Below are 27,097 nucleotides of genomic sequence, written 5' to 3' on the forward strand. Positions count from 1 at the left end.
CCAGTCACACTTCTCTGAAGTCTCTCAGCCCCACTCACCTCACAGAGTGTTTGTTGTGGGGCAGGAAGGGAAAGGAGATTGTTAGCCGCTTTGAGACTCCTTAAAGGGAGTGAAAGGCGGGATATCAAATCCAAACCCCTCCTCTTCTTCTCCCCCATCTCTCCCCCCCTCCGTCTCTTTCCCCCTTTTCTTCCTAATGCCTCAACAAATGAAAATGATTTGCAAAAAGGTTACATGGGGGGGGGGGACACACGAGAAAGAGATATTGTACACTTTTGTAAATCAACAAAATCTTTAATAAAAAAAAAACAAGAAGAAAAAATGGGAACTGTCTCACAGGGTTGAAGGCCTTGCCCTCCATTATCTCGACTCTTCGGCGGCACACACCTCGCTGAGTTCGCCTTCGCTTCGCTTCGCTAATACAGCTCATTCTTGTTTCTGTTTCCACCCCCTCTCTTCCCCCTTTCTTCTCTGGGACGTTTTTTTGGGCTGCTTCCGTCCCCCAGGGGAGCGGCGGTCAAGTTTCTGCGCTGCATAGACAGCATGCCTGACATCAGGCCGGGATGCAAATCTCTCCCACTAGTCATCAGCGACCTGGTGAGGAACGAGGTGGTTAAAGCGAGAGCATCGTATGAGTCCCCTGTCACCTGCATCCGGCAAGCTCTCTTAGAAGCTCCACCAATTTGGCGCAAGCCTGGTCTGGGGAGATTTGGGGTTCCCATGTTGGCTGGGGACACACACATGCGTGGTTGTATATGCGTGTACACACATGCGCACGCAGAGAGAAACATAAAGAGAAGTATTACGTAGGGGAGATTGCTTGCAGAATGCCTATACAGTCGTACCTCGGGTTAAGTACTTAATTCGTTCTGGAGGTCTGTACTTAACCTGAAACTGTTCTTAATCAAAAGCACCACTTTAGCTAATGAGGCCTCCTGCAGCTGCCACACCGCCGGAGCCCAATTTCTGTTCTCATCCTGAAGCAAAGTTCTTAACCTGAAGCACTATTTCTGGGTTAGCGGAGTCTGTAACCTGAAGCGTATGTAACCCGAGGTACCACTGTACAGTGGCAAATTTGGCCATGGAATCCTAGTCAGTATTGATCCAGAGTAATGTGCCTTGGTTCTCGAACCTAATCCGTTACAGAAGTCCATTCGACTCCCGAAACCGTTCGAAAACCAAGCGCGGCTTCCGATTGGCTGCGGGAGCTTCCTGCACTCAGTCGAAAGCGGGATGTTTGGCTTCCGAAAAAACGTTCACAAACCGGAATACTCACTTCCGGGGTTGCAGCGTTCGGGAGCCGATTTGTTCGACAACTAAGCTGTTTGAGAATCAAGGTTCCACCGTATTGTTAAGCAGAGTAAAAACTTGAACACATTGCAGGATTTCTTCCAGAGTAGACCAGAGGCAATTGTATTTCATCCAGCAGCGCTTTACTGCTACTGAAAGCAAATGAGCATAATGGTCACAAATCCAATACATTCAGGGTTGGTGCTGTCCATAAGAAATCCAGTTGCAGCAGACTTTAACTTAAAATACCGTATTTTTTGCTCTATAAGACTCACTTTTTCCCTCCTAAAAAGCAAGGGGAAATGTGTGTGCGTCTTATGGAGCGAATGCAGGCTGCACAGCTATCCCAGAAGCCAGAACAGCAAGAGGGATTGCTGCTTTCACTGCGCAACGATCCCTCTTGATGTTCCTGCTTCTGAGATTCAGAATATTTTTCTTCTTTTCCCCCTCCAAAAACTGGGTGCGTCTTATGGTCTGGTGCGTCTTATAGAGCGAAAAATACGGTAACTTGTAATAAGTCTAAACATTAACACTAAGCATTTGTGGGAATGTTCAGGGTGGCAGGAGAGGATATACTGCTTATTAATATCCTTCCTAACTTGCGCTAGCAAGTTCCTTTGCTTAGCAGAGTTTACATTCCCCTTTTACAGGCACAGCAGATAGCTTGATGCAGGCTCACTTAAGCTGCTTAATATTGGATTCCTGGTAAGTCTCCTTATCTCCCCCTTAAAAAGAATAGACATGACACAATCTTGTGTAAAGCATATAAAAGAAGTTTACTCACACATTCAGTTCACAGATGGATCCCTGAAGGCAGACTTAGTTACAAATATGTACATGTGGATCTACCCCATATGGGGGAATACATTCCCCTTTTACATGCACAGCAGATGGCTGGTTGCAGGCTCGTGTGAGCCTCTCACTATTGTACAATTCAGTCTGTCTCCGATTGAATTGTACGTTCCTGGCAAGTTCCCTTGAATGCCTCTTAAAATAATAAATACACCACAATCTTATTCAAAGTCAATAAAAGAAGTTTACTCACATCAGTTCACAGTTGGATTCCTGAAGGCAGACTTAGTTACAAAGATGTACATGTGGATTACTCCATATGGAGGAATAATCCCAGTGCTTCTGCTAGCTGAGAGCTAGCAGAGCAGTCCTAGCTAAAAGCTGGTCAAACGAAGAAGGAAGTCAAAAAGAGAGAGGTGTGCTGCGTGACTCGTCCTTTTGTTACCTGGACAGGTGAGGTCACGCCCACCTTCTGTCACATGCAAAAGGAAGGATGCTCCAGCCAGGAGGAACAGGAAGTTTCGACTGGCTGGACCAAACATCCCCTTGCATGTCCACTCTAGGAAAACAAGGAATGTTGTACTTGACTGCTCCCAGTGGATTACATCCCACACAGCATTGACCACACCTAACGGACAGCCTGGGGGCGGGGGAACAGAGACTCTGGAGATCTCCCCTCCAAGTTGCCAGGCTTGCCGGAACAGTGAGCTTACAAGAGGCTTCGGGATCAGTTGTCTTGTATTTTCATACGGCGCCGTCGCTTTAACAGAAGACGTACGGAACCCTTGTCCAATGAGGAACATCAGCCTGTCTCCCCGCGTCTGATTTCCCTCCTTTTTCTCCCCTTCCAACAAATGCCCTGGCTCACCCAACCCTTCTCTCCCTCCCAAGGGATACCCCTCCGTTGTTGTGTAAATAAAGGCGCCCCCTTTCCAATGCTGCGGTTGGCATTGTCTACCTCAAACCTTACCTGTGCATGCTTGCCTTTGTTGACAACTCCATGGGGGCTCCCAGGAGCCATAGCTCAGTCTCAGAGCACTGGTTTTTTGCATGCTAAGGTCCCATGTTCAAAGCCCTGCTTCTTCCGTTAAAGACCTGGCAGCAGTCCGCATGGACCGGAGGTGGCCAAAATCATGCCCTCTGTGTGTTTCTGGACCTCCAACTACCGTGGTGGGAGCTGACAGCCCAACAACATCTCTGTGCGGCATTCCAAAGGCTGTGGAGAGGTCTCCAGCCATCAGGAGACCACCTCCTTTCATTAGCTTCTCGTCAATTCCAGCTGTAGCCCAACAAGATATTGAGGGAACAAGTTTGGGAAGGGCTGTGTTAAGCGATGAGATGTGTGGCTAGGCATGATTTTTTCATGGCAAAAGTTCACTCTTCTACAGTGGTACCTTGGTTCTCGAACTTAATCCATTCCGGAAGTCCATTCCCAAACCAAAGTGTTCCAAAACCAAGGCGCGCTTTCCCATAGAAAGGAGTACAAAATGGATTAATCCGTTCCAGACTTTTAAAAACAACCCCTAAAACAGCAATTTAGGGACGCGGGTGGCGCTGCGGGTTAAACCACAGAGCCTAGGGCTTGCCGATCAGAAGGTCGGCGGTTCGAATCCCCGTGACAGGGTGAGCTCCCGTTGCTCGGTCCCTGCTCCTGCCAACCTAGCGGTTCGAAAGCACCTCAAAGTGCAAGTAGATAAATAGGTACCGCTCCGGCGGGAAGGTAAACGGCGTCTCCATGCGCTGCTCTGGTTCGCCAGAAGCGGCTTAGTCCTGCTGGCCACATGACCCGGAAGCTGTACGCCGGCTCCCTCGGCCAAATAAAGTGAGATGAGTGCCGCAACCCCAGAGTCGACCACGACTGGACCTAATGGTCAGGGGTCCCTTTACCTTTAAAACAGGAAATTAACATGAATTTTACTATCTAACTAGACCATTGATCCATAAAATGAAAGCGATAAACAATGTGCTGCAGTCACATAATCAATCGATCAGTAGCTGAACTGGGTTCCGCACCGTCACAACAACGAAATGAAAAAAGGGCCACAAAAACAAAAAGGCAAAATAAATAGCAAAAACAGACAGAACTCAGCATAACACTCAAATCAGAAGTGTGGCACTCAAAACGGAGCATGTTCGGCTTCCAAAAAGAGTTCGCAAACTGGAACACTTACTTCCGGGTTTGCAGAGTTTGGTTTCCAAGTTGTTTGAGGACCAAGGCGTTTGAGAACCAAGGTACCACTGTATACAGTTGCTGAACGTACAAGGGTCTTTCCCGCCTCTTATACTCCTTTGCAGCCAAGGAAACTTTGGAACTGTGTCTGCGTTGACCTCTCAGTGTTAGACAGAGATCAATAGATCTCCAATGAACCGCAGTTCCCACGGTTCCTTAACTGGAAGCTCTGAACAGAGTTAACAAACTACCGTCAAGGAACCCTGGAAACTATAATCTCCTGAGCACCATAGAACAGGCCTCCTGGGCTCCTTCATTGGTGTTGGATCGAGGGAACGTAGGAACTGTAGTTTTGCCCCAGTAATTTGAACATTAGAGAGGCCTGGAACTACAGTTCCCAAGACCGCTGCATCGGAAGCTATGCTCAGCTTAGCCAAGAAACCTTGAGGAATTGTAGCATTTTGTGAGTACCAAAATTTGGAGAGATTACCCAATCTTTCAGGGAGCCACAGTTTCCATGGCCACTTGGCTATGACTTAAGGTGACCAAATAAGAGGGCAAGAGAAACATTTCCCGCTTGGACTACTGCCATGCGCTCTCCGTGGGGCTACCTTTGAAGGTGACCCGGAAACTGCAACTAATCCAGAATATGGCAGCCAGACTGGGGACTGGGAGTGGAGACCACATAACATTGAAAGACCTACATTGGCTCCCAGGACGTTTCCGAGCACAATTCAGTGTGTTGGTGCTGACCTTTAAAGCCCTAAACGGCCTTGGTCCAGTATATCTGAAGGAGCGTCTCCACTCCTATCGTTCTACCCGGACACTGAGGTCCAGTGCCAAGGGCCTTCTGATGGTTCCCAGGCTGTGAGAAGCCAAATTACAGGGAACCAGGCAGAGGGCCTTCTCGGTGGTGGCGCCCTCCCTGTGGAACGCCCTCCCACCAGGTGTCAAAGAGAACAACAACTATCAGACTTTTAGAAGACATCTGAAGGCAGCCCTGTTTAGGGAAGCTTTTAGTATTTGATGTATTGCAGTATTTTGATATTTTTTGGGAAGCCGCCCAGAGTGGCTGGGGAAGCCCAGCCAGATGGGCGGGGTATAGATAATAAATTTTTATTAATTTTTGTTATATCTCGGTGCCTTCATTCATTTTATTTTAAATAAACCGCAATCCCCTTGGTCATCGCAAAATGAATCCTTGCTGGGCGCAGCTTTGCCATGGCCAAAAATTCCAACATTTCGTGCTCTCTTGCCCAGCTCCTGTGCTTAACCTCTCTTCGCTTTCTCGCTCCCTTCTCGCAGCGTCTACCTTTGACTATCCTCCCTATCTCTGTCTGCTTTTCCCCTCCGCGAGTTTTCCTACTGGTTGCCACTGTTTATTTTGTGTCTTTCCTCCTGTGTAAACCCTGACTGCTGAAGTCGGGAAAGCTGATGCCTCTGTCTTGCATGTGAAGGGGTTTTTCAAGGCGGGCAGGGGCTGCGGTTTGTGCCCATTTTCCCAAACCATCACCTGAAAAATCTGGTACGTGTGAAGACATTGCCTGTGCGGTTGAGGGGGGAAGAGATTGAGCGAGAGGTGGCTTGTGGGTGGTTAACAAAAGAGACCCAAAATATCACGTTCGTATTTAGTTTTTCTATGGGACGCGGGTGGCGCTGTGGGTTAAACCACAGAGCCTAGGACTTGCCAATCAGAAGGTCAGCGGTTCGAATCCCCGCGACGGGGTGAGCTCTCGTTGCTCAGTCCCTGCTCCTGCCAACCTAGCAGTTCGAAAGCACGTCAAAGTGCAAGTAGATAAATAGGTCCCACTCCAGCAGGAAGGTAAACGGCGTTTCCGTGCGCTGCTCTGGTTCGCCAGAAGCGGCTTAGTCCTGCTGGCCACATGACCCGGAAGCTGTACGCCCACTCCCTCGGCCAATAAAGCGAGATGAGCGCCGCAACCCCAGAGTCAGCCACGACTGGACCTAATGGTCAGGGGTCCCTTTACCTTTACCTTATTTAGTTTTTCTAGCCTCCTTGAAAAGGAATAGGGTCCAATTCCACGTGAGCAGTTGACTGCCGCCCTGATTTACAAGAGGGGTGGAGAACCTTGCAGGTCATAGACTGAACCCAGACACCCAGACCTATAGATCTGGCCCCCAGGCAGAACTCCCTTTTGCCAGAACACCCCAAGTCACTGACTTTGGCATGGCTGCGATCTAGCCTACTGGGCAAAGGTAAGAGTCACACCTTTGGGACGGCCTACTTTGGCCACTGGCCACACCCCTTTCCCTGTGGCCCTGCCCACTGCTGGCATGCGGCCCCCAGAGGTTAACCCATGAGGGAATGAGGCCCCTGCAGGCTGAAGGTGATCCAGCCCTGATGTAGAATAACAAAGGCCGCAAGATCTTTAGGTAGTGGGTGTGCTGGTCCCGTGAGTTACCCGAGAGGCGAGGTCCAAGTCCGGTCCGTGGTCGAAGGTGCAACGTGGAGGCAGTCCGTAGTAGCTGAAGCTGGGTTCAGGGCAGGGAGTCGGGTGAAGTCAGGAACAGGCTTGCAAGCAGGGAGCCAGGGCGGGTCAGGAGCTCAGGCAGAAGAGCAGGACAGGGTTCAGGCAGGAACTAGCAACCAACAATGTTGCTCTCGCAACTTGGGACTGGGGCTGGCTGGCTTTTATCTGCCCCGAGGCATAGGGTGGCCCCGATCCTCTGGTGACTCGCCTCTCCTGGCCTGGAGGCGAGCCCTCCTCCTGCGGGAACTTAGTTCCCTCCGCCTCTCTGCCCTGAGCCTCTGCAGCTCAGGAGAGGCTGGGGGGTTCCTGGACACAGAGGCAACCTCAGCTTCCTCTGACAGGGCTGAGAGTGGAGCACCTGCAGGCAATGGGTCCTCCATCACCTCAGGAGCCAGAGCAGGCTTAGCTGATGCCTGCACCTGAGGATCCAGCACAGGTGAGGACCCTTCGGGCTCAGGCCCCAGCCCCGGCTCAGCTGGTTCCGGAGGCGGGGACTCCTGTGCAGGCTGGGATCCCTCAGGTTCAGCATCCGAGTCCGAATCCCAGGCCATCACAGTGGGTGACAGGGAATTCTGCTGCTTACGAATGAAGAATGAAATTCAGGCTTGGAAGCTTGGTCTTTTATGTATAAATATATATATATATACCTGGTTGTCTGAGTCCTCCTAACAACATCTCATTTCTTCCTCTGTTGCTCAACCGTTGACCAACACGCCTTTGCAGGCTATGGTGAGTCTTTGTCTCCTTATTTATTTCTCTTTCTTGCTCAGGGCTCGCAAATCTTTCTCCCAAATAAGAACAGTGATGGGCAAACTCCCCAACACCACTCGATTGTAAATTGTTTTGACGTTGATGAGTTTATGAATCACTTCTGGAGGCAGGGGAAAGCTCCAATAGTTCCTTCCCAGCTTGTTACATTGGTGCCACAGACATGATTTCACGGCCACATGGGGAATGTGGTTTCAGCCATGCTGGAGGACCACACACACATCCTTATCGCGCCCCCCATCCCATGCCTAGGTGAAGACCCCTTGAATGCAGGAAACAGTCTACCTTAACTTCTGTTGTTGTTTTTCCGCACAGCATTCTTGACATGCTTCTCCTTTTATGCTTCCTTCCAACAGTCTTTGGTCCAGTCCAGGAAAGCTGGTATCACATCAGCACTCGCATCAAGCACTTTAAACAATGAAGAGCTAGTAAGTGTCCCAGTTCCTCCTTTTTTATACACATATATGCTCTTGGGTGGTTCTTTTGTGTTAGGAGAACGTGTCCTGGTGAAGGAATGGGTTTCTGTGCAGTCAGTCTGAAACGGGACCCAAAATCCACATTTTTCCTCTTCCAAGGGAGCATTTCTAAAATGCATTAACTTGAGCTCTTGAGTCAATGTATAAACAGAAAGACAGCTGTATAAACAAGTGCTCAAAGCCCTCTCCTTTATCAGTCCGTGACGGCAATGGATGGCCTTGCCAGTTCCGAGTGGAGCAGGGATGGCACGTCTGGGTCTTATCTTACATCCTGACCACAAAGACGCACAGACCTTGTCAGGTCTGACAAGAGACCCGGGAATGGTGCCAGGAATGTTCTCAGAGTTGGTGACCTCCTGCCCCAAGATAAGAGTATAGGAACAGGAACAACCTTTTATGGTCAAGAGTACCATTCGACTCCTGGAACCGTTCAAAAACCAAGGCGCGGCTTCCGATTGGCTGCAGGAGCAGCCAATCGGAAGCTACGATGGACGTTTGGCTTCCAAAAATTGTTCAAAAACCAGAACACTCACTTCCGGGTGTTGATCGTCCGGGAGCCGATTTGTTTGGGAGCCAAGGCGTTTGAGATCCAAGGTATGACTGTATTCACTAAACCATTTCCGTTCTTTTATAAAGAGTCGAGAGAGTGTGTCACACAGCCAGATCCCGAGCGTGTGCTTTTCGTTGTCTCCCTCCAGAAAAACCATGTTTACAAGAAGACCCTCCAAGCCTTAATCTACCCCATCTCTTGCACAACCCCCCACAACTTCGAGGTGTGGACCGCCACAACGCCCACCTACTGTTACGAGTGCGAGGGTCTGCTCTGGGGCATTGCACGCCAAGGCATGCGGTGTACAGAATGCGGAGTCAAGTGCCACGAGAAGTGTCAAGACCTGCTCAACGCCGACTGCTTGCAAAGTGAGGAGGGGGTGCCTTGTTCTCTTGGGTTTGTCTTGGGGTCGGAGGTTGTAGGGTTCTGTCTGAACTGAGAGCAATAAAATACACAGCCCGCGTTTCCAAAATCTGCAGCTTCTCACCACTGATATTAGCAAAGCATTTTGCACCGCAGTTAACAAAGGCAATCTGCCAATAAAAATAATACAATGTCTTTTTTTATTACCATCATTGTATTATTATTATTATTATTATTATTATTATTATTATTATTATTAAAAGATCATAACGAGAGTCTCCTAGATTAGGCCAATGCTGTATCTAGATGGGTGGCGCTGTGGTCTAAACCACAGAGCCTAGGGCTTGCCGATCAGAAGGTCGACAGTTCGAATCCCCATGACGGGGTGAGCTCCTGTTGCTCGGTCCCTGCTCCTGCCAACCTAGCAGTTCGAAAGCATGTCAAAGTGCAAGTAGATAAATAGGTACAGCTCCGGCCGGAAGGTAAACGGCGTTTCCGTGCGCTGCTCTGGTTTGTCAGAAGCGGCTTAGTCCTGCTGGCCACGTGACCCGGAAGCTGTACGCCGGCTCCCTCGGCCAATAAAGCGAGATGAGCACCGCAACCCCAGAGTCGTCTACGACTGGACTTAATGGTCAGGGGTCCCTTTACCTTTACCTTTAGTCCTAACTTAGAGTACACCCCCCCTTCCCATTGAAACCAACGGGCAGGACCAAAACATGCACACTTGTTTCAACGAATCTGCTCTTTGTTGTTGTTTAGTGGTTTAGTCGTGTCCGACTCTTGGTGACCCCCTGGACCAGAGCACGCCAGGCCCTCCTGTCTTCCACTGCCTCCCGCAGTTTGGTCAAACTCATGTTTGTAGCTTTGAGAACACTGTCCCACCATCTCGTCCTCCATCGTCCTTCTCCTTGTGCCCTCCATCTTTCCCAACATCAGGGAGTCTTCTCTTCTCATGAGGTGGCCAAAGTATTGGAGCCTCAGCTTCACGATCTGTCCTTCTAGTGAGCACTCAGGGCTGATTTTCTTAAGAATGGATAGGTTTGATCTTCTTAGGCACAACCTATTGTTCTGCTGTGTAACAGCTCTTCCCGCTTCTATGAAATGTAAAACAGGTTTCCTAATGCGTGGAATAATCAGAATGCATTGCAGTGACCCATCCACGGCAAATTTCTCTCTCTCTGTCCAGGGGCGGCTGAGAAAAGTTCCAAGCATGGGGCCGAAGACCGCACACAGAATATTATCATGGTGCTGAAAGATCGTATGAAGATCCGGGAGCGCAATAAGCCCGAGATCTTTGAGCTGATCCAAGAGATCTTTGCCGTCTCCAAGACCACTCACACCCAGCAGATGAAAGCTGTGAAGCAGAGTGTTCTGGATGGGACCTCAAAGTGGTCTGCAAAGATCAGCATTACAGGTACGTCAAGCCAGTGGCCGTTTATACAGACAGACATGTAGATATGCGCAAACACAGAGAGTCAGATGAGCATAGAGAAATCTTCTTTGGTGATCCCTTGTAGCCCAGTAATACAATAATAATAATAAATTTTTATTTATACCCCGCTTGGACCACTGCAATGAGCTTTATGTGGGGCTACCTTTGAAGGTGTCCCGGAAACTGCAATTAATCCAGAATGCGGCAGCTAGACTGGGGACTGGGAGTGGAGACCACATAACACCGGTCCTGAGAGATCTGCATTGGCTCCCAGTACGTTTCCAAGCACAATTCAAAGTGTTGGTGCTGACCTTTAAAGCCCTAAACGGCCTCGGTCCTGTATACCTGAAGGAGCGTCTCCACCCCTATCATTCTGCCCAGACACCTGGGTCCATCTCCGAGGGCCTTCTGGCTGTTCCATCATTGCGAGAAGTGAGGTTACAGGGAACCAGACAGAGGGCCTTCTCGGTGGTGGCGCCCACCCTGTGGAACACTCTCCCTTCAGATGTGAAGGAAATAAGCAGCTATCTTATCTTTAAAAGACATCTGAAGGCAGCCCTGTTCAGGGAAGTTTTTAATATTTAATGCTATACTGTTTTTAACACTTGATTGGGAGCCGCCCAGAGTGGCTGGGGAAACTCAGCCAGTTGGGTGGGGTATAAATAATAAATTATTATTGTTGTTTCCACCCTCATTTTTCTCTCTTTGTGTTTTGTGGCTGTTTTTTGGGGGGTCGCCCCCGGCCGTGGGTGCGCATGAAACCCATTGAAACGGCACTCGGCTGCGCATGGGATCGCTCGACCAGTGGTTTGCGCGCAAGGGCTGCAGGCGAAGGACAAGACCGGGTCCAGCGACCCGTACGTCACCGTCCAGGTCGGGAAGACGAAAAAGAGGACCAAAACCATCTACGGCAACCTGAACCCGATCTGGGAGGAGAACTTCCACTTGTGAGTTGATATCCCGGGGTCTTCGTCTCTAGCATGTATCAAATCTGGGGTTCCCAAACTGCGGTCCATAAACTGCTGGCACGTCCACGGGCTTCATTCAAGGAGCCCACGCTTACAGTTCAAATTGGTTGGGCTTCTACGGCATGCAGGATGTGATGCAATATAAGAAATAAAAGAAGCAACAGAAAATGCAATGAAGTTCCAGACAGCATCTAGCTGGTCCACTGAGACTCTCAGCAATTTTCAAGAGGTCAGGGAAAGTTTGGGGACCGCTCAGTTAGATGCAGCAAGAGACCTGTCACCCAGTGTGGCTAGAGTGTCAGACTAGGACCTGGAGGTAAAAGGTAAAGGGACGACTGACCATTAGGTCCAGTCGTGGCCGACTCTGGAGTTGCGGCGCTCATCTCACTTTATTGGCCGAGGGAGCCGGTGTACAGCTTCTGGGTCATGTGGCAAGCATGACTAAGCCGCTTCTGCCGAACCAGAGCAGCGCACGGAAACACCCTTTACCTTCCCGCCGGAGCGGTACCTATTTATCTACTTGCACTTTGACGTGCTTTCGAACTGCTAGGTGGGCAGGAGCAGGGACCGAGCAACGGGAGCTCACCCCGTCATTGCAGGGATTCGAACCGCTGACCATACTATCGGCAAGTCCTAGGCACTGAGGTTTTACCCACAGCGCCACCCGCGTCCCTTAGGACCTGGAGACCAGGGTTCAAATCTTCACTTGGCCACAAAGATCACTGGGCAGTCTTGGGGCAGGCACTGTCCTTTAGCCTGACCTACCTCACAGGGTTAGGGACGCGGGTGGCGCTGTGGGTTAAACCACAGAGCCTAGGACTTGCCGATCAGAAGGTCGGCGGTTCGAATCCCTGCGAAAGGGTGAGCTCCTGTTGCTCGGTCCCAGCTCCTGCCCACCTAGCAGTTCGAAAGCACAAAGTGCAAGTAGATAAATAGGTACCGCTCCAGCGGGAAGGAAAACGGCGTTTCCATGCGCTGCTCTGGCCTAATGGTCAGGGGTCCCTTTACCTTTACCTTGCAGGGTTATTGTGGGGGGATAAAGTCACGGAGGGGTGGGGAAGAACCACACACCCCACCGTGATCTCCCCGGAGAATAAGTTTTGCGGGGGGAACTCCAGGAACCGTAGCCCTGCGAGCTGAAGATCTCAAACAGCTCTCGTTCATGACATTGCCTTCTCCTTCCGCAACAACAGTGAATGCCATAACTCCTCCGATCGAATCAAGGTGCGTGTCTGGGACGAAGACGACGACATCAAGTCTAGGGTGAAGCAGCGCTTTAAGAGGGAATCCGACGACTTCCTGGGCCAGACGATCATCGAGGTGCGGACGTTGAGCGGGGAGATGGACGTCTGGTACAATTTGGGTAAGCGACTGCGAAGGCGGCAGGGGCAGTCCCCTGAACTGTCGGGTCCCAAGACCCTGGGGGTATTGTACTCCTACTGCCAGCGGACTACAGACTGCGTGTGATCGAGATCGCAAATCACTGTGTTCATTATCCCATAATCTTTGCTTTAACGTCTTTAGGGCGCCTTCATAACCCAGGTAATAGAGTTGGGGGGGGGGGGTGACAGACCAATAGAGGTGGCTTTTTTAGCCATGGTTTTCTGCCATTTGCTGACAAGTTCCTCATTGGTCAGGTGTTGGTACAAACCCTTCCCTAGATCAAACCCTGAAATCCTGAGCCAATGTTTTAGGGCAGCCCACCACGCTTTAGTTGAAATTGGGTATTCACCAGCTTCTAACAGAAGTATGGAGTTGGGGACACAGTTGGGTACCTGCAGCAGAGACCGTAGAAATTTTGCCTGAAAGCCATCATTATCAGGCAACTCGTTCTCTGCACACCTGCGCGACATAACTGACCCTTCTCCAGACACGATGCCTGCTACCAAATTCTCCCCTGGACTGTTTCAGATAAGCGGACGGACAAATCGGCCGTCTCTGGGGCGATCCGTCTGCACATCAGCGTGGAGATCAAAGGCGAGGAGAAAGTGGCGCCGTATCATGTGCAATACACCTGCCTACATGAGGTAAGTAGGGTACACGAGGCCTTGGTGCCCTTGCTGTTCTGGGACAGATCCACACCCATGCTGCTAGGAACCAGGACTTTGCACAGGCCCTCTCTGATCTGCCGGGTGTGTGTGTGTGTGTTGTCCTTTCCTGGGCCCAAAGTGCAGAAAAACCTTCCCCTCCCTGGAATTGGGTCCTGAATTAGTTCAGAAGACAGGGCTGATGTTTTCGTTTGGCCGTCGGAAACAGTGTCCGGCCGGAAAATCGCTGAAACGTCTGGGAAAATCTGGACGTATGACAACCCATTAAACTGGGTAATATTGCAAGCTTCAGTTGTCATCCCTATACGGTGGTACCTCAGCTTACATACGCTTCAGGTTACAGATACTTCAGGTTACAGACTCCGCTAACCCAGAAATAGTACCTCGGGTTAAGAACTTTGCTTCAGGATGAGAACAGAAATCGTGCTCCAGTGGTGCGGCGGCAGCAGGAGGCCCCATCAGCTAAAGTGGTGCTTCAGGTTAAGAACAGCTTCAGGTTAAGAACGGACCTCCGGAATGAATTTAGTTCTTAACCCGAGGTACCACTGTATACTGTTTCTGGTCGTCGTCTTCTTTGATGATCCCTCGTAGCCAAGTTACACAGTTTTCACAGTGAGTCCGTAAGTTACTGTGGAGGCCAATTCTGGATCCACACATCCTTCCACAGTGGGGACAGAGGTTTCCAGGCGGGAGTTGATCACGGTGTGAATTTGCCAAGCGTGCCTTCCTCTTAGCACGTTTCTCCCTTGCGTCCTGAGTTCGAGTGTCTTCAAAGCCCAGGACACATTTGGGAAAGGCTGTTCTCCAACTGAAGCGCTCACAGGCCAGTGTTTCCCAGTTGTTGGTGTCTATGCTACAATTTTAAGTTTTGCCTTAAGAGAGTCTTTGAACCTCTTTTGTTGACCACCAGCATTACGCTTTCCATTTTTAAGTTTGGAATAGAGTAGTTGCTTTGGAAGACGATCATCAGACATCCGCACAACATGACCAGTCCAACGAAGTTGATGTTGCTTCAACACTGGTGATCTTTGCTTCTTCCAGTACACTGGCAATTAGTTCGCCTGTCTTCCCAAGTGATGTGTAAAAATTTTCAGAGGCACCGTTGATGGAATCTTCTGAGGAGTTGGAGATGGCGTTTATAAGTGGGACTGTTTGTAGTATAGCCTCCTCCATAGATACATGACTTTTCTGTTTTAATTTTAACCCATCCACCCCGCCTCTCTCAATGTCTGGTTAGAACCTCTTCCATTTTGTGACGGACATCCAAAACAACGGCGTGGTGAAGATACCCGAGGCGAAGGGCGACGACGCGTGGAAAGTGTACTTCGACGAAACTGCCCAAGAGATTGTGGACGAGTTTGCAATGAGATATGGAGTGGAGTCCATCTATCAGGCCATGACGTGAGTCTCTGTGGGAATAATAATAATAATAATAATAATAATAATAATAATAATTTATTTATTTTACCCCGCCCATCTGGCTGGGTTTCCCCAGCCACTCAGGGCAGCTCCCAACAGAGTATTAAAAACACGATAAAACATCAAACATTAAAAACTTCCCTAAACAGGGCTGCCTACAGATATCTTCTAAAAGTCATTTAGTTCTTTATCTCCCTGACGTCTGGCGGGAGAGCTTTCCACAGAGCGGGCGCCACCACCGAGAAGGCCCTCTGCCTGATTCCCTGTAACCTCGATTCTCGCAGTGAGTAAACAGTCAGAAGGCCCTCGGAGCTGGGTCTCAGTGTCCGGGCAGAACGATGGGGGTGGAGACGCTCCTTCAGGGATACCTGTGTAGGTCTTCTAGGTCTCTGAGGGCCTTCTGGCGGTTCTCTCCCTGCAAGAAGTGAGTTTACAGGGAACCAGGCAGAGGGCCTTCTTGGTGGTGGCACCCTCCCTGTGGAACGCCCTCCCATCAGAAGTCAAGGAAATAAACAACAAGTGAAGTTACAGTGAACCAAGCAGAGGGCTTCCTCCTCCTCCTCCTCCTCCTTCTGTATTTTGTGTTTTAATATTCTGATTTTATGTTGTTGACTGCCCTGAGACCTGCAAGTATAGGGCGGTACACAAATGTAATAATAATAATAATAATAATATTTATTTATACCCCGCCCATCTGGCTGGGTCTCCCCAGCCACTCTGGGCGGCTTCCAACAAAGTATTAAAATACAGTGGTCTGTTAAACATTAAAAGCTTCCTTAAACAGGGCTGCCTTCAGATGTCTTCTAAAAGTCAGGTAGTTGTTTATCTCCTTGACATCTGGCGGGAGGGCGTTCCACAGGGCAGGCGCCACCACCAAGAAGGCCCTATGCCTGGTTCCCTGCAACCCCGCTTCTCGCAGTGAGGGAACCACCAGAAGGCCCTCAGAGCTGGACCTCAGTGTCCGGGCTGGACGATGGGGGTGGAGACGCTCCTTCTATAATAATAATAGTCCCTGTCAAAATCTCAGGTTATGTCCCATTTTCTCTGTCGCAGCTGTCTTTCCCTGGTGCCAAACGCAAGGTTTCAGGCTGCTTTCCTAAATCCCGAGTTGCGTTGACTGTGTTTCCCCCTCCTCCTTTCCTTGTTTTCATTTTCTTCCAGGCATTTTGCCTGCCTGTCTTCGAAATATATGTGCCCCGGGGTGCCAGCAGTCATGAGCACTCTGCTGGCCAACATCAACGCTTATTACGCTCATACAACTGCCTCTACCAACGTCTCTGCCTCTGACCGTTTTGCCGCGTCCAATTTCGGGGTAAGTCCGATGGTGCGTAGAACACTCATTTCTTACTTTTACTCTCTCCTTTTTCCCCCGGGGGAGGGGGGTGCATGGCGGTAGAGAGGACCCTACCAAAAAAAAACCATCGCTGCAGAGTCCGAAATTCGGCAAAAGAAGAAGCACCGGCTGTTCCTCTTCCCCATGAAACGCTCCGACAGTTTTTGCAGAGCAGGAATCAGCAACGGTGTTTTAGCACTGGCTTTGCTTTGCGACCTTATACCGTATTTTTCGCTCTATAAAAAGCACCAGGCCACGAGACGCACCTAGTTTTTGGAGGAGGAAAAAAAATATATTCTGAATCCCAGAAGCCAGAACAGCAAGAGGGATCGCTGCGCAGTGAAAGCAGCGATCCCTCTTGCTGTTCTGGCTTCTGGGATAGCTGCGCAGCCTGCATTCGCTCTATAAGACGCACACACATTTCCCCTTACTTTTTGGGAGGGAAAAAGTGAGTCTTATAGAGCAAAAAATACGGTAATCACAGGGTTTCTCCAGCAGTCGCTGTCGGACTACAACTCCCATCACCCCTAGCTAGCGGGACTAGTGGTCAGGGATGATGGGGACTGTAGTCCAAAAGCGGCCAGAAACCCAATGGGGAAGAACTGGAGGAGAAAGGGCACGCAAGGCAAGGGGCTACCAAAACCATGATGCAGTGCGACTGGGAGCCGGCCAGTATGATTGGGAAACATGGTCTAATTTCAACTCTGCTAAATTAATATAATTTAATAAGAGGCAAATTGTAGGGAATGTGACTTGGCCTGTTCTGCGGCGACTTTTTTTGTTGGGGTCCTCTGTAGAAGTGGTCACAGCCTGCAACCGGACTGAGGTCTCCTGGCTTAGTCGACCTAAGGTGCTCGAGTTATTAGGAATGCTGTTCATTTCTAAATATATCGCCGTGCCTTCCTCGAAGGAGCTCAGGATTGTGTACATGTTTCCTCTCCTCTAGTGAACTGCGCGATTAACCCAACGAGGTAGCCTCAACCGAAAGATTGAAGGAATGGGTTTCCCAAACCTAAAACTGACTGTGCAGGCAGTTTGAAACAGGCACCAAAATCCCTATTTTTCCTTAGCTAAAATCCATTAACTTGAGCTCTGAGTCAATGTATAAACAAAAACCCGGCTGTGCTCAGAGCCCTCTCCTTTATCAGTTCATGATGGCAAGGATGGCCTTGACTGTTCCAGTAGAACAGGGATGACACGTCTAGGTCTTCTCTTACGTCCTGGACACAGTCTGACGCACAGACCTAGTCTGGGAACAGCGCCAGAGTGTGTTCTTGGAGATGGTGACCTCTTGCTCCAAGATAAGAGTAGGAACAGGAATACCCTTTTATGGTCAGGAGTACAGGAAGGAAAACCCTTTTATGGTTAAGAGTGCCGGAGCAGGAATATCTGTGATGTCAACCTGCATGTACAAGCTGACGTGGCTGGATTCCTGGGGAAGGGGGAGAGGGTGCCTGGAGGATATATATACTGCACGAAATTTCTCAGTTCTTTGGACTTGCTGTGGACTGACCACGCAAGTGCCTTTCTGCTGCTCCAGAGAGCAGAAATAAAGAACTCTTTCTCTGAACCAACCCTCGGTGTCATTTGACTTCCTTCCTCCCGTCTGGGAGCAACGCAGAGCCCACCAATCAGTAAAGTCTAATAAGGCTACAAGATGACACCGTTCAGAGGCCACACACCAATGGTGGGCGTGGACAAAGGTGGAGGTGGCCACAATCTAGGGTTGCCATATGTCTTCCTTTTCCAGGACATGCCCTCTTCAGGTCTTGCTGACATATGCAGCCTAGGACCCACGTACCTACGAGACCGCCTCTCCTGGTATGCCCCACGGAGGACCTTAAGGTCCACAAATGACCATCAAACCGCCGACCTTCCGATCGGCAAGCCCAAGAGGCTCCGTGGTTTAGACCATGTGGTCATGGGGCCAGCAGGACTAAGCCGCTTCTGGCGAACCAGAGCAGCGCACGGAAACGCCATTTACCTTCCTGCCAGAGCGGTACCTATTTATCTACTTGCACTTTGAGGTGCTTTCGAACTGCTAGGTTGGCAGGAGCAGGGACCGAGCAACAGGAGCTCACCCCGTCATTGCGGGGATTCGAACTGCCGACCTTCTGATCGGCAAGCCCTAGGCTCTGTGGTTTAACCCACAGCGCCACCCGTGTCCCCCTACATGTAGGAGGGGTATTTAAAAGGAGAGTTGTCACAACAGCGACCCTTAGTTTAAAGTAGAACTCAGAAAATGTGTCCTCTTTTTCGCTCTTCAAAACATGGCAACCCTATCATAATCCCACACCACACATGTGAGACCCCAGATGAGAGATTGTCTGAGGACTTAATGTACACCATCTTGCGTTCCACGATGGAAGAAAGCTCATAAGATAAATGTGAAATAATAATTTCCACCAATCAAGGAGCGACGTCTGAAATATCTCCTTGCTTCCCTCTGGGGCTGAAGCAACTCCGATTTTCATGTTCATAGAATTCCTGGCTTTTGTTATGAGCGAGGCAGTTCATCCCCGGCCTCAAAATGTTGATATATAGATTGATGAAGACGACGACTAAGTCAGGAATGCTACAGGAAGGCGATGGTTTGTGCCTTGCGGGAAAGGCGTGGCAAAGTCTGGAAAGGTGCCGATCTTGAGATCATTTCCCCCAGTGCAACTACTGTCGCCTGCTAAGACTCAGAAGGGATACTTAGTGAAGCGCTGTGCTAGGGAGACATTTTGAGCCTTATCTTGGAAAGCATGATGGAGAAATTGAGCTTTCACACCAGAGACCGTATTTTTCGCTCTATAGGACGCACCCGACCATAGGACGCACCTTGTTTTAGAGCAGGAGAACAAGAAAAAAAATTCTCCCCCTCTCTGCTCAGCGCCCCTTCAGCGAAGCGGCAGGAGAAACGGAGCCCCTTCCATTTCTCCTCCCGCTTCGCCGAAGGGGCGCTGCGCAGCTCTCCCTCTCTGCTGAAGCCAGGAGAGTCTTGCTCTCCCGGCTTCAGCAAAAGGAACCCGAAGCCTTTGGAGCGCAGCGCGAGTTCCCTCTGTGCTCCAAAGGCTTCAGGCGGCTATCTCTGAAGCCTGGAGAGCGAGAGGGGGTGGACCGACCCCTCTCGCTCTCCAGGCTTCAGCGAAAGCAACGCGTAGCCTCGGGAGCGCAGAGGGACCACTCCCTCTGCGCTTCGGAGGCTCCACGTTGCTATCGCTGAAGCCAAGCAGCCTGCATTCGCTCCATAGGACGCACACACATTTCCCCTTAATTTTTGGAGGGGGAAAGGTGTGTCCTATAGAGCGAAAAATACAGTAGGTGGGGAGCTGTCCAGCAGTCAGAAGGGAATCCAGTCCGGGGGTCAGGTTGGCGAACCACGTTCTGGGTTGCAACTGGTTCGGGAGCAGAGGAAAAGTTTGGAGGGCAGAAAGTTAAAGTTGAAGGGGAAGGGGAATCTACTGGGATGCTGGAAATTTGCGGTGAGCTCGGCGCCTCAGTTACCGCTCACGCTGACGCGCCCGCTCTCACTTAAATATATTTCCCACCCCCCTCATTGAACAACCTTTTGCTAGCATACACGTTAGTCAGCCAACACAAACGTGCAAGCAATTTCCCCTAGTGTAATGCATATTTGTACACCATTTTCGAGCACAGTTCAAAGTGTTGGTGCTGATCTTTGAAGCCCTAAATGGCCTCGGGCCAGTATACCTGAAGGAGTGTCTCCACCCCCATTGTCCAGCCTGGACACTGAGGTCCAGCGCCGAGGGTCTTCTGGCGGTTCCCTCGGTGCGAGAAGCCAAGTTACAGGGAACCAGGCAGAGGGCCTTCTAGGTGGTGGCACCCACCCTGTGGAACGCCCTCCCACCAGATGTCAAAGAGAACAACAACTACCAGACTTTTAGAAGACATCTGAAGGCAGCCCTGTTTAGGGAAGCTTTTAATGTTTGATGTATTACAGTATTTTAATATTTTTTTGGAAGCCGCCCAGAGTGGCTGGGGAAGCCCAGCCAGATGGGCGGGGTATAAATAAATTATTATTATTATTATTATTATTATTATTATTATTATTATTATTATTTAGGCACACTTCTCCACTCAATAAATGCATTTTGGTAAACACCATTTATTTGGAGAACTGTATTGGAAAATTCAGATGAACGTGAATTTTTTGAAGGATGACTGTGTCTCAGTTCTGTCGTTTCACATGCAAAGGAAGTTTGCCCCAGCCCAGGAGGAAACAGGAAGTTCCGACGGGCTGGAGGAAACATCCCCTTTCATGTCCACTCTAGGAATGTTGTACTTGACTGCTATCTATGTATCACATCCCACAGACAAGAGGCTGTGATGCCCTCTATTCTTAAAGGTAAAGGGACCCCTGACCATTAGGTCCAGTCATGGCCGACTCTGGGGTTGCGGCGCTCATCTCGCTTTATTGGCCGAGGGAGCCGGCGTACAGCTTCCGGGTCATGTGGCCAGCAGGACTAAGCCGCTTCTGGCGAACCAGAGCAGCGCACGGAAATGCCATTTACCTTCCCGCCGGAGTGGTACCTATTTATCTACTTGCACTTTGATGTGCTTTCGAACTGCTAGGTGGGCAGGAGCAGGGACTGAGCAACGGGAGCTCACCCCATCGTCGCAGGGATTCGAACCGCTGACCTTCTGATCGGCAAGTCCCAGGCTCTGTGGTTTAACCCACAGCGCCACCTGCATCCCTATATGTTGTACTTGACTGCTATCTATGTATCACATCCCATACACAGAGGAGGCTGTGAGGCCCTCTATTCTTAGATGGCTTTAAAAGAGAATTGGCCAAATTCGTGGAGGAGAGGGCAATCGATGGCGGCTAGCCATGATCATAGCTCTGCGTCAACAGTTGGGGTGCTTCTGAAAACCAGCAGCTGGAAATCGCAGGAGGGGAGAGTTGGTCTTGGGTTCAAATCCTGTTTCTGGTTTCCTGGGGGCATCTAGTTGGTCACTGTGAGACTAGGCTGGCCCCAGGCTCTTCTGATATTCTTACATTCTTAAAACACAAAAAGGCAGGCAGCCGAGTGGATTGAATTGCAGATATGAGGCAGGTAGGTGTTGACTTCTTTCGCACTCTCACTGCATGCGGTCTTTGTAGTCTTTGCCCAGCATACGCTGGTGCAGCTTGAAGACTACAAAACCCCATGGTGTTGTGTCAGAGGCAGGGAAGCCCACATCATAGCTGTCAACTTTTCCTGCGAGGAATCCTATTCGGAATAAGGGAATTTCCCTTTAAAAAAGGGAAAAGTTGACAGCTATGGTCCTATTGGCAACAGGGACACATAGACCAGCGGCAACGTGGATTTCAGTTCTGATGTGCAGGGAGAGTGTGGGAATCTCAGCTAGGTGCATATCAGCTGCGCTGAGGGAAGTGACCTTGTACATTGAGCCCCTTTCCCGACGACTCTGCCACGCCGTTTTAACTTAACAGGAGTTTTTGAAAACAGGTTTTTTCTCTTCTCTGTGCATTTTCCAAAAGTCGACGGCCGGAGGCTTGTTCATGCAGCAAAACTGGGGGTCTGTGGTTGAGGCCGTGGGGCCTCAACACGTTAACAGAAATCAGGGCTGTGGAGAAAGAGGGAGGTTTGCACCCAACCCAATTCTGAAGGCCAAGAACAACAGCCCTGCCTGGTTTGTCAAAGGCGACTGATTGCAAAAACGAAACGGCAAAACATCGCACAAACACGGGCGAAGTTTATGTCTGGGGAATGTCTGATTTACCGACTGCGACCGCGATGTGTGTGTGTGAACAAGCCTCCGGCTCTGCTTCTGTATAAAACCAATTCTGTTTTGCGGTTAGGGATGTGTTTAGCCCTCGACAGGACTGTCTTTGTTTTCTTGGTCTCTCGTTTTCTCTCCATCGCGGCTTCGAAAAGAAAAGAAAAAAAAAAAAGATCATTTTGATAGAAATCAAATGTTAGGCTTTGTACAAACCGTGTTTCTTTCTTTCTTCTTTTTCCCTCTCAGAGAGAGCCTAAAATTTGGGCGTTTTCCCTCTCCCCCCAAAAAACCAGACTGTGTCGCTTTAACCCTCTGTGTGCCGGTGCTAAGGGGTGCTACGAAGGCTGTGTTGTGGCGGATGTGCAACCGTGTTCTTTTTGTTGCAAGGATTGCTTTTCCGTTGTCTCTCGCAACCTTAGCGGTCAAGGGAGATGTAGGGGGTGGGGGTGGAGTGGGGTAGGGGGTGGGCGGGTTGAGGGGAAAGGAGGGCTCAGCTAGAGGTGGAGGGGGGAGCAGAGATAGTGGGCAGCGGAGGGGTGTTTGGTTGTTCTGTGTTTGGGGGTGGACGGCAGATCTTGGAGGCCAGCCAAAGACATTTTGCTAACTGGGGCGATAGGCAAGGTTAGTGTGTTGCTTCCCTTCTTACACGTACGCAACTGGGTGTCCCTTTAGCCCTGGGGAGACTGCACAGTTCACAGGCTGAACTTTGCTTCAGCACCGGTCAATCGGACAGCGCACAGTACCAACATGGCAGGCAATTGCTTCTCACTTCAGCACCAGAGGACTGGACAGCTCCTTCCACATCATCCAAGGAAGGCGTGGCTTTGTTGACCATGTGTGTCCGTCCCCCAGACGTAATCAAAAAACAATGGGAGGACGATATAGGCTATGAGATTAACCCCACTCAGTGGACCAGAATGTGGTCTAAAGGTAAAGGGACCCCTGACCATTAGGTCCAGTCATGGCCGACTCTGGGGTTGCTGCGCTCATCTCGCTTTACTGGCTGAGGGAGCCGGCATACAGCTTCCAGGTCATGTCGCTTCTGGCAAACCAGAGCAGCGCATGGAAACACCGTTTACCTTCCCGCCGGAGCGGTACCTATTTATCTACTTGCACTTTGACGTGCTTTCGAACTGCTAGGTTGGCAGGAGCAGGGACCGAGCAACGGGAGCTCTCTCCGTCGCGGGGATTCGAACCGCCGACCTTCTGATCGGCAAGCCCTGGGCTCTGTGGTTTAACCCACAGCGCCACCCGCGTCCCAAGTGAGGACTACAACCCACCAAAATCAAGGGCATGATTCCTTTAAGCCCATTGATCTCAATGAGCCTTATGCCTTATAGTAGGGTTCATCCCAATGAATAAACAAGGGTTACAATGACAGCTTGACTTGCAAAGGTCTGTCTCCTGTTCTGGACTACGGATGTTAGGAGAAGTCCCATTCGTCACATTGCAAAACTGTTCCTATTCCCTGCAGTTCATCTTCCACAGCTCACTGTCCACTGCGGTGAAATTAGAACTGCTAGGTTGGCAGGAGCAGGGACCGAGCAATGAGAGCTCACCCCGTCGCGGGGATTCGAACCGCCGACCTAGGCTCTGTGGTTTAACCCACAGCACCACCCACGTCCCATTATTATTATTATTATTATTATTATTATTAAAAAAAGCAATGTCCAACATCAAAGAAGGTCCCCAGCGCTAGCACTCCCTCCCAACTGATTCGGCTGTTCTTCATGCCGTCAAAGAATTTAACAAGGGTCAAGAACCGTGCCAGATCACCAACTTCCGAAATACCATTCATCTTCCAGATAAATTGCCCATACACTTGTAGGCACCCAATACACATTCCCTGCAACTGCGCACAACCACTTGTCGTGACAACAGGCCTGACATCCGTTTCTTAATATCGGCGTGCAGCATTTGGGGGGGTTGGGAGAGATGCCCTCTCCACCGGACCCCACAACGCTTCCTTTTTTGCCTGTGGCGCCCCTGCCTTCTGCGCTGCGCATAGGAGCGCATGCACGGCGTTATTAAGAAACAGGGAAGCAACCGAGTGGGGAGTCATAGATATGGGTTTGGGGTGGCATGGAGAGCAGGTGTCAGGCAGATAGTGGGGTAGGGGGACTTAGCTTAATTGGGTGGGTGGGTGGAGATTTGGGGGGGTCGCTCGGTGGGCTGAGGGGGGCTGACCTCCTCCTAAAGGACTGTTCTCGCTGTCTGCATGCCATGTCGCACAAACGCTGAGTCCTTCGTCCCCTCCCGCTTCGCTAAGAGTCTTTGGTGGTGGGGAGGGGGGATATCTTGGTGGAAATGTCATGGGCACGTAGCTCAGGTCAATCTCTGTTTCCTGCGTGGGTCAAAAACATGGGCTTCCCCCACCCCCCAAAAAATACCCTCTTCTGGAGTAAAGGTGACGACACAATGTGGCCCTAGAGCCCTGTCACGATTGCATCTCTGGGACCAGCTAAGTCAGCGCTTCTCAACCTGTGGGTCCCCAGATGTTGTTGGACTACAACTCCCATCATCCCTGAGCTCTGGCCTTGCTAGCTAGGGGTGATGGGAGTTGTAGTTCGACAACATCTGGGGACCTGCAGGTTGAGAAAGGCTGCCTTAAGCTCAGTTTACACCAGGCTTCCTCAACCAGATGTTGTTGGATTACAACTCCCATGATCCCTTGCTAGCAGGACCAGTGGTCAGGGATGATGGGAGTTGTAGTCTCAAAACATCTGGAGGGCCGAGCTTGAGGAAGCCTGGCTTATGGAAGAGCTTCCCCTCTGTCCTCTTAGCTCAGCGGTTCTCCACCTGTGGGTCCCCAGATGTTGTCGGACTACAACTCCCATCATCCCTGAGCTCTGGCCTTGCTAGCTAGGGGGGATGGGAGTTGTAGTTCAACAACATCTGGGGACCCACAGGTTGAGGAAGGCTGAGATAAGTGGAGAGGTATGGCCCACTCTCGCTCGCACGCAAAGAAGCAAAGCAAGCAGGGAGAGTGTTTGGGTTTCCCTGGGTGAAGGAGTTGCAGTTTCTCTAAATCAGGCGCTTGCCCCGAAGGTGTTAAGCCCAGGAGTTCAGCAACTGCTAGCTCCAAGCGTGAACTCTCAGCAGGGAGAGAAAAAGACCCCCTGTTGCAGCCGCTTCAAAGGGGACCCCTTTGAAAACAGAAGAAGAGGGCTGGGGGTGCTGTTTAAAGGACAGAATTTCTGAAAGCTCTTCCTCAGCCACGAGAATTAGCCTCCTCCCCCCCCCCCCGCCAAGTCTAGGGTACTGCCTGCCCCCCTTTGAGGAAAGCAAGCAAACAGAGGTGAAATAGATCAGGAGGGGGGTTTAAACTGTTTGCAGACTGGCGCCCAGGGGAGAACCAATGGGTGCTGTGAATTCTACCCTCCAGGAAGCAAGGTTTTGGCTCAGCATAAATTGCTCCAATAAGGAAGGTGCTTAGCTCTCCATCCCAGTGAAAGGTCCCTGCCCCAAGGCGCTTGCACATTTTCTCTCTCTCTCTCTCCAAAAAATAAGTAATAAAAGCCAGGATTTCCCTAATGGAGAGGGTTGAGGGTGGGTGGGTAGGGAGGAGGGGTTGAAACAAGTACGGAAGGATAGGGTGGGAGGTTTGTTTTTGTGGGGCCAGGGGGGTGGTAGCGCTGTGCCTTCTGTGACTTCATTTACCTGCTTTTGGGGCCTGTCTCTTTTTGCAGAAAGAACGGTTTGTCAAACTTTTGGATCAGCTGCACAACTCCCTACGGATCGATCTCTCTATGTACCGGGTACGTCTGTGTGTGTGAATGCTTGCGACTGAGAAAGGTGCTGTGGAATTCTGCTCAGTGTTGATCCGGAGCAGAACTCCGACAGAGTAAAAACTTAAAACACTTCCTTATGGGGTATCCAAGAGCCCGTCTGGAATTCTTAAGCGGGTTCCCTATCAGTAGGAGAAAATAACAGAGGCCAAGCAGACGACACAAAAGGAAAGAGGAATGAGGAGGGAAGAGGAAACCGAGCGAGCTCAGGCTCCAAAACTCTTTCGCTTGTAGTTTCTGCAATCTCCAGATGTAATATCTGGTTATGCAATGTGAGAAACGTGAGGCTGGACCAGGCAGAGCTTTCCTACGAGTTATTTAGGAAATAGAGGACACCAGAAGGAAGAGAGAGCGAAAGAGAACGTGAAACATCACTAGCAAGGTTATCTGAAGATTTGTAAGATGAAATTGCTTCCTATTCAGGCTGAGTAATTTAATATTTTAGGAAATGGAAAGGATAAGAAAGGAAATGTAATGATGCAAAGTTTAATTTTGTAAACCATTAGACGGGAAAGAGGGAAGAGATAAAAGAGCCAAAAGAGATAAAAGAAAAGGATGTGAGGTTACGTAATGTGATTATATGTAAAACCAATTTTATATATATATATATATATATATATATATATATATATATATAATAAATTTAAACCTTAACACTAAGGATACAATGAACAGGACACCACAACAACAGGAAAAGAGATCGATAGAGAAAATGAAGTTGACTGTAGGGCTCTTTCTGGCCCTACAGTCAAACCTCGGTTGTCGAACGTAATCCATTCCGGAAGCGCGTTCGGCTTCCGAAAGACGTTCGAAAACCGGAGCATTTACTTCTGGGTTTTTGACGTTCGGGAGCCGAAACGTTCCAAAGCAGAGGCGTTTGGGATCCGAGGTTTGACTTTATTTTTTATAGCCAGCGTGACCTTGACAGAAAGAGATACAGAAAGAGTACAGTTTAAGCCAGCTGTACTCAGCTTCTCGGAAGGAATAACCCAAACACCACGAACCTTCTGCTTGTTTCACGCAGAGAAGCTCCCAGAACCCTCTTGAACTGAGTAGCATAGGAGAGAGCAATACTTTCTGAACTAAGAAATGCAAACTGGCAAAAGGGGCTCCGGGTGGGGCGTTGTTCACTTATGTTTAGGAGTGCAAAAAGGCGGGGAATGACCTATGCCCTCTCTCTGCTTTCCTCCCCGGCAGAATAACTTCCCTGCCAGCAGCCCAGAGCGGCTGCAGGACCTCAAATCGACGGTGGATCTCCTGACCAGCATCACTTTTTTCCGGATGAAGGTAATGATCGCAAGGAGCTGAGCACTTGTCTGCGTTTCCCAGCGCCGCTGCTGAGTTCGGGGGGAAGAGCTGTGCGGCTCAGTGGCATGGCAGCGGGTTGGACTAGATGACCGCTGGGGTCCGTTCTGACTCTACAATCCCGTGGTCTGCCTCGGATGCAGGAGGACCCAGTTTCGGTCCCCGACGGC

At 50.1% G+C, this 27,097-nt stretch overlaps 1 protein-coding gene and 1 long non-coding RNA gene across 3 annotated transcripts in view; one reads left to right on the forward strand and one right to left on the reverse strand.

Annotated features, from left to right (window-relative positions):
• LOC308467560 overlaps positions 1–27,097 on the reverse strand; it is a 212,134-nt gene that overhangs the window by 176,199 nt on the left and 8,838 nt on the right. The window lies entirely within an intron of this gene.
• LOC308467257 (protein unc-13 homolog A) overlaps positions 1–27,097 on the forward strand; it is a 123,555-nt gene that overhangs the window by 49,397 nt on the left and 47,061 nt on the right. Inside the window, exons 1-11 of one of the 2 annotated variants that reach the window (XM_080988766.1) lie at positions 7,454–7,473; positions 7,869–7,940; positions 8,687–8,906; positions 10,088–10,315; positions 11,139–11,280; positions 12,495–12,664; positions 13,213–13,328; positions 14,587–14,750; positions 15,930–16,080; positions 25,524–25,592; positions 26,820–26,909. In XM_080988766.1, coding sequence (XP_080844892.1) covers positions 7,471–7,473; positions 7,869–7,940; positions 8,687–8,906; positions 10,088–10,315; positions 11,139–11,280; positions 12,495–12,664; positions 13,213–13,328; positions 14,587–14,750; positions 15,930–16,080; positions 25,524–25,592; positions 26,820–26,909 — 1,425 coding nt within the window. In that variant the 5' untranslated portion in view covers positions 7,454–7,470. Of the gene's footprint in view, positions 1–7,453; positions 7,474–7,868; positions 7,941–8,686; positions 8,907–10,087; positions 10,316–11,138; positions 11,281–12,494; positions 12,665–13,212; positions 13,329–14,586; positions 14,751–15,929; positions 16,081–25,523; positions 25,593–26,819; positions 26,910–27,097 lie in introns of those variants that run through there. The other variant, XM_080988767.1, reaches the window with a different exon arrangement.

This window comes from Podarcis pityusensis (assembly GCF_964106645.2).
Source record: "Podarcis pityusensis genome assembly, chromosome: 18".
NCBI lineage: Eukaryota > Metazoa > Chordata > Lepidosauria > Squamata > Lacertidae > Podarcis > Podarcis pityusensis.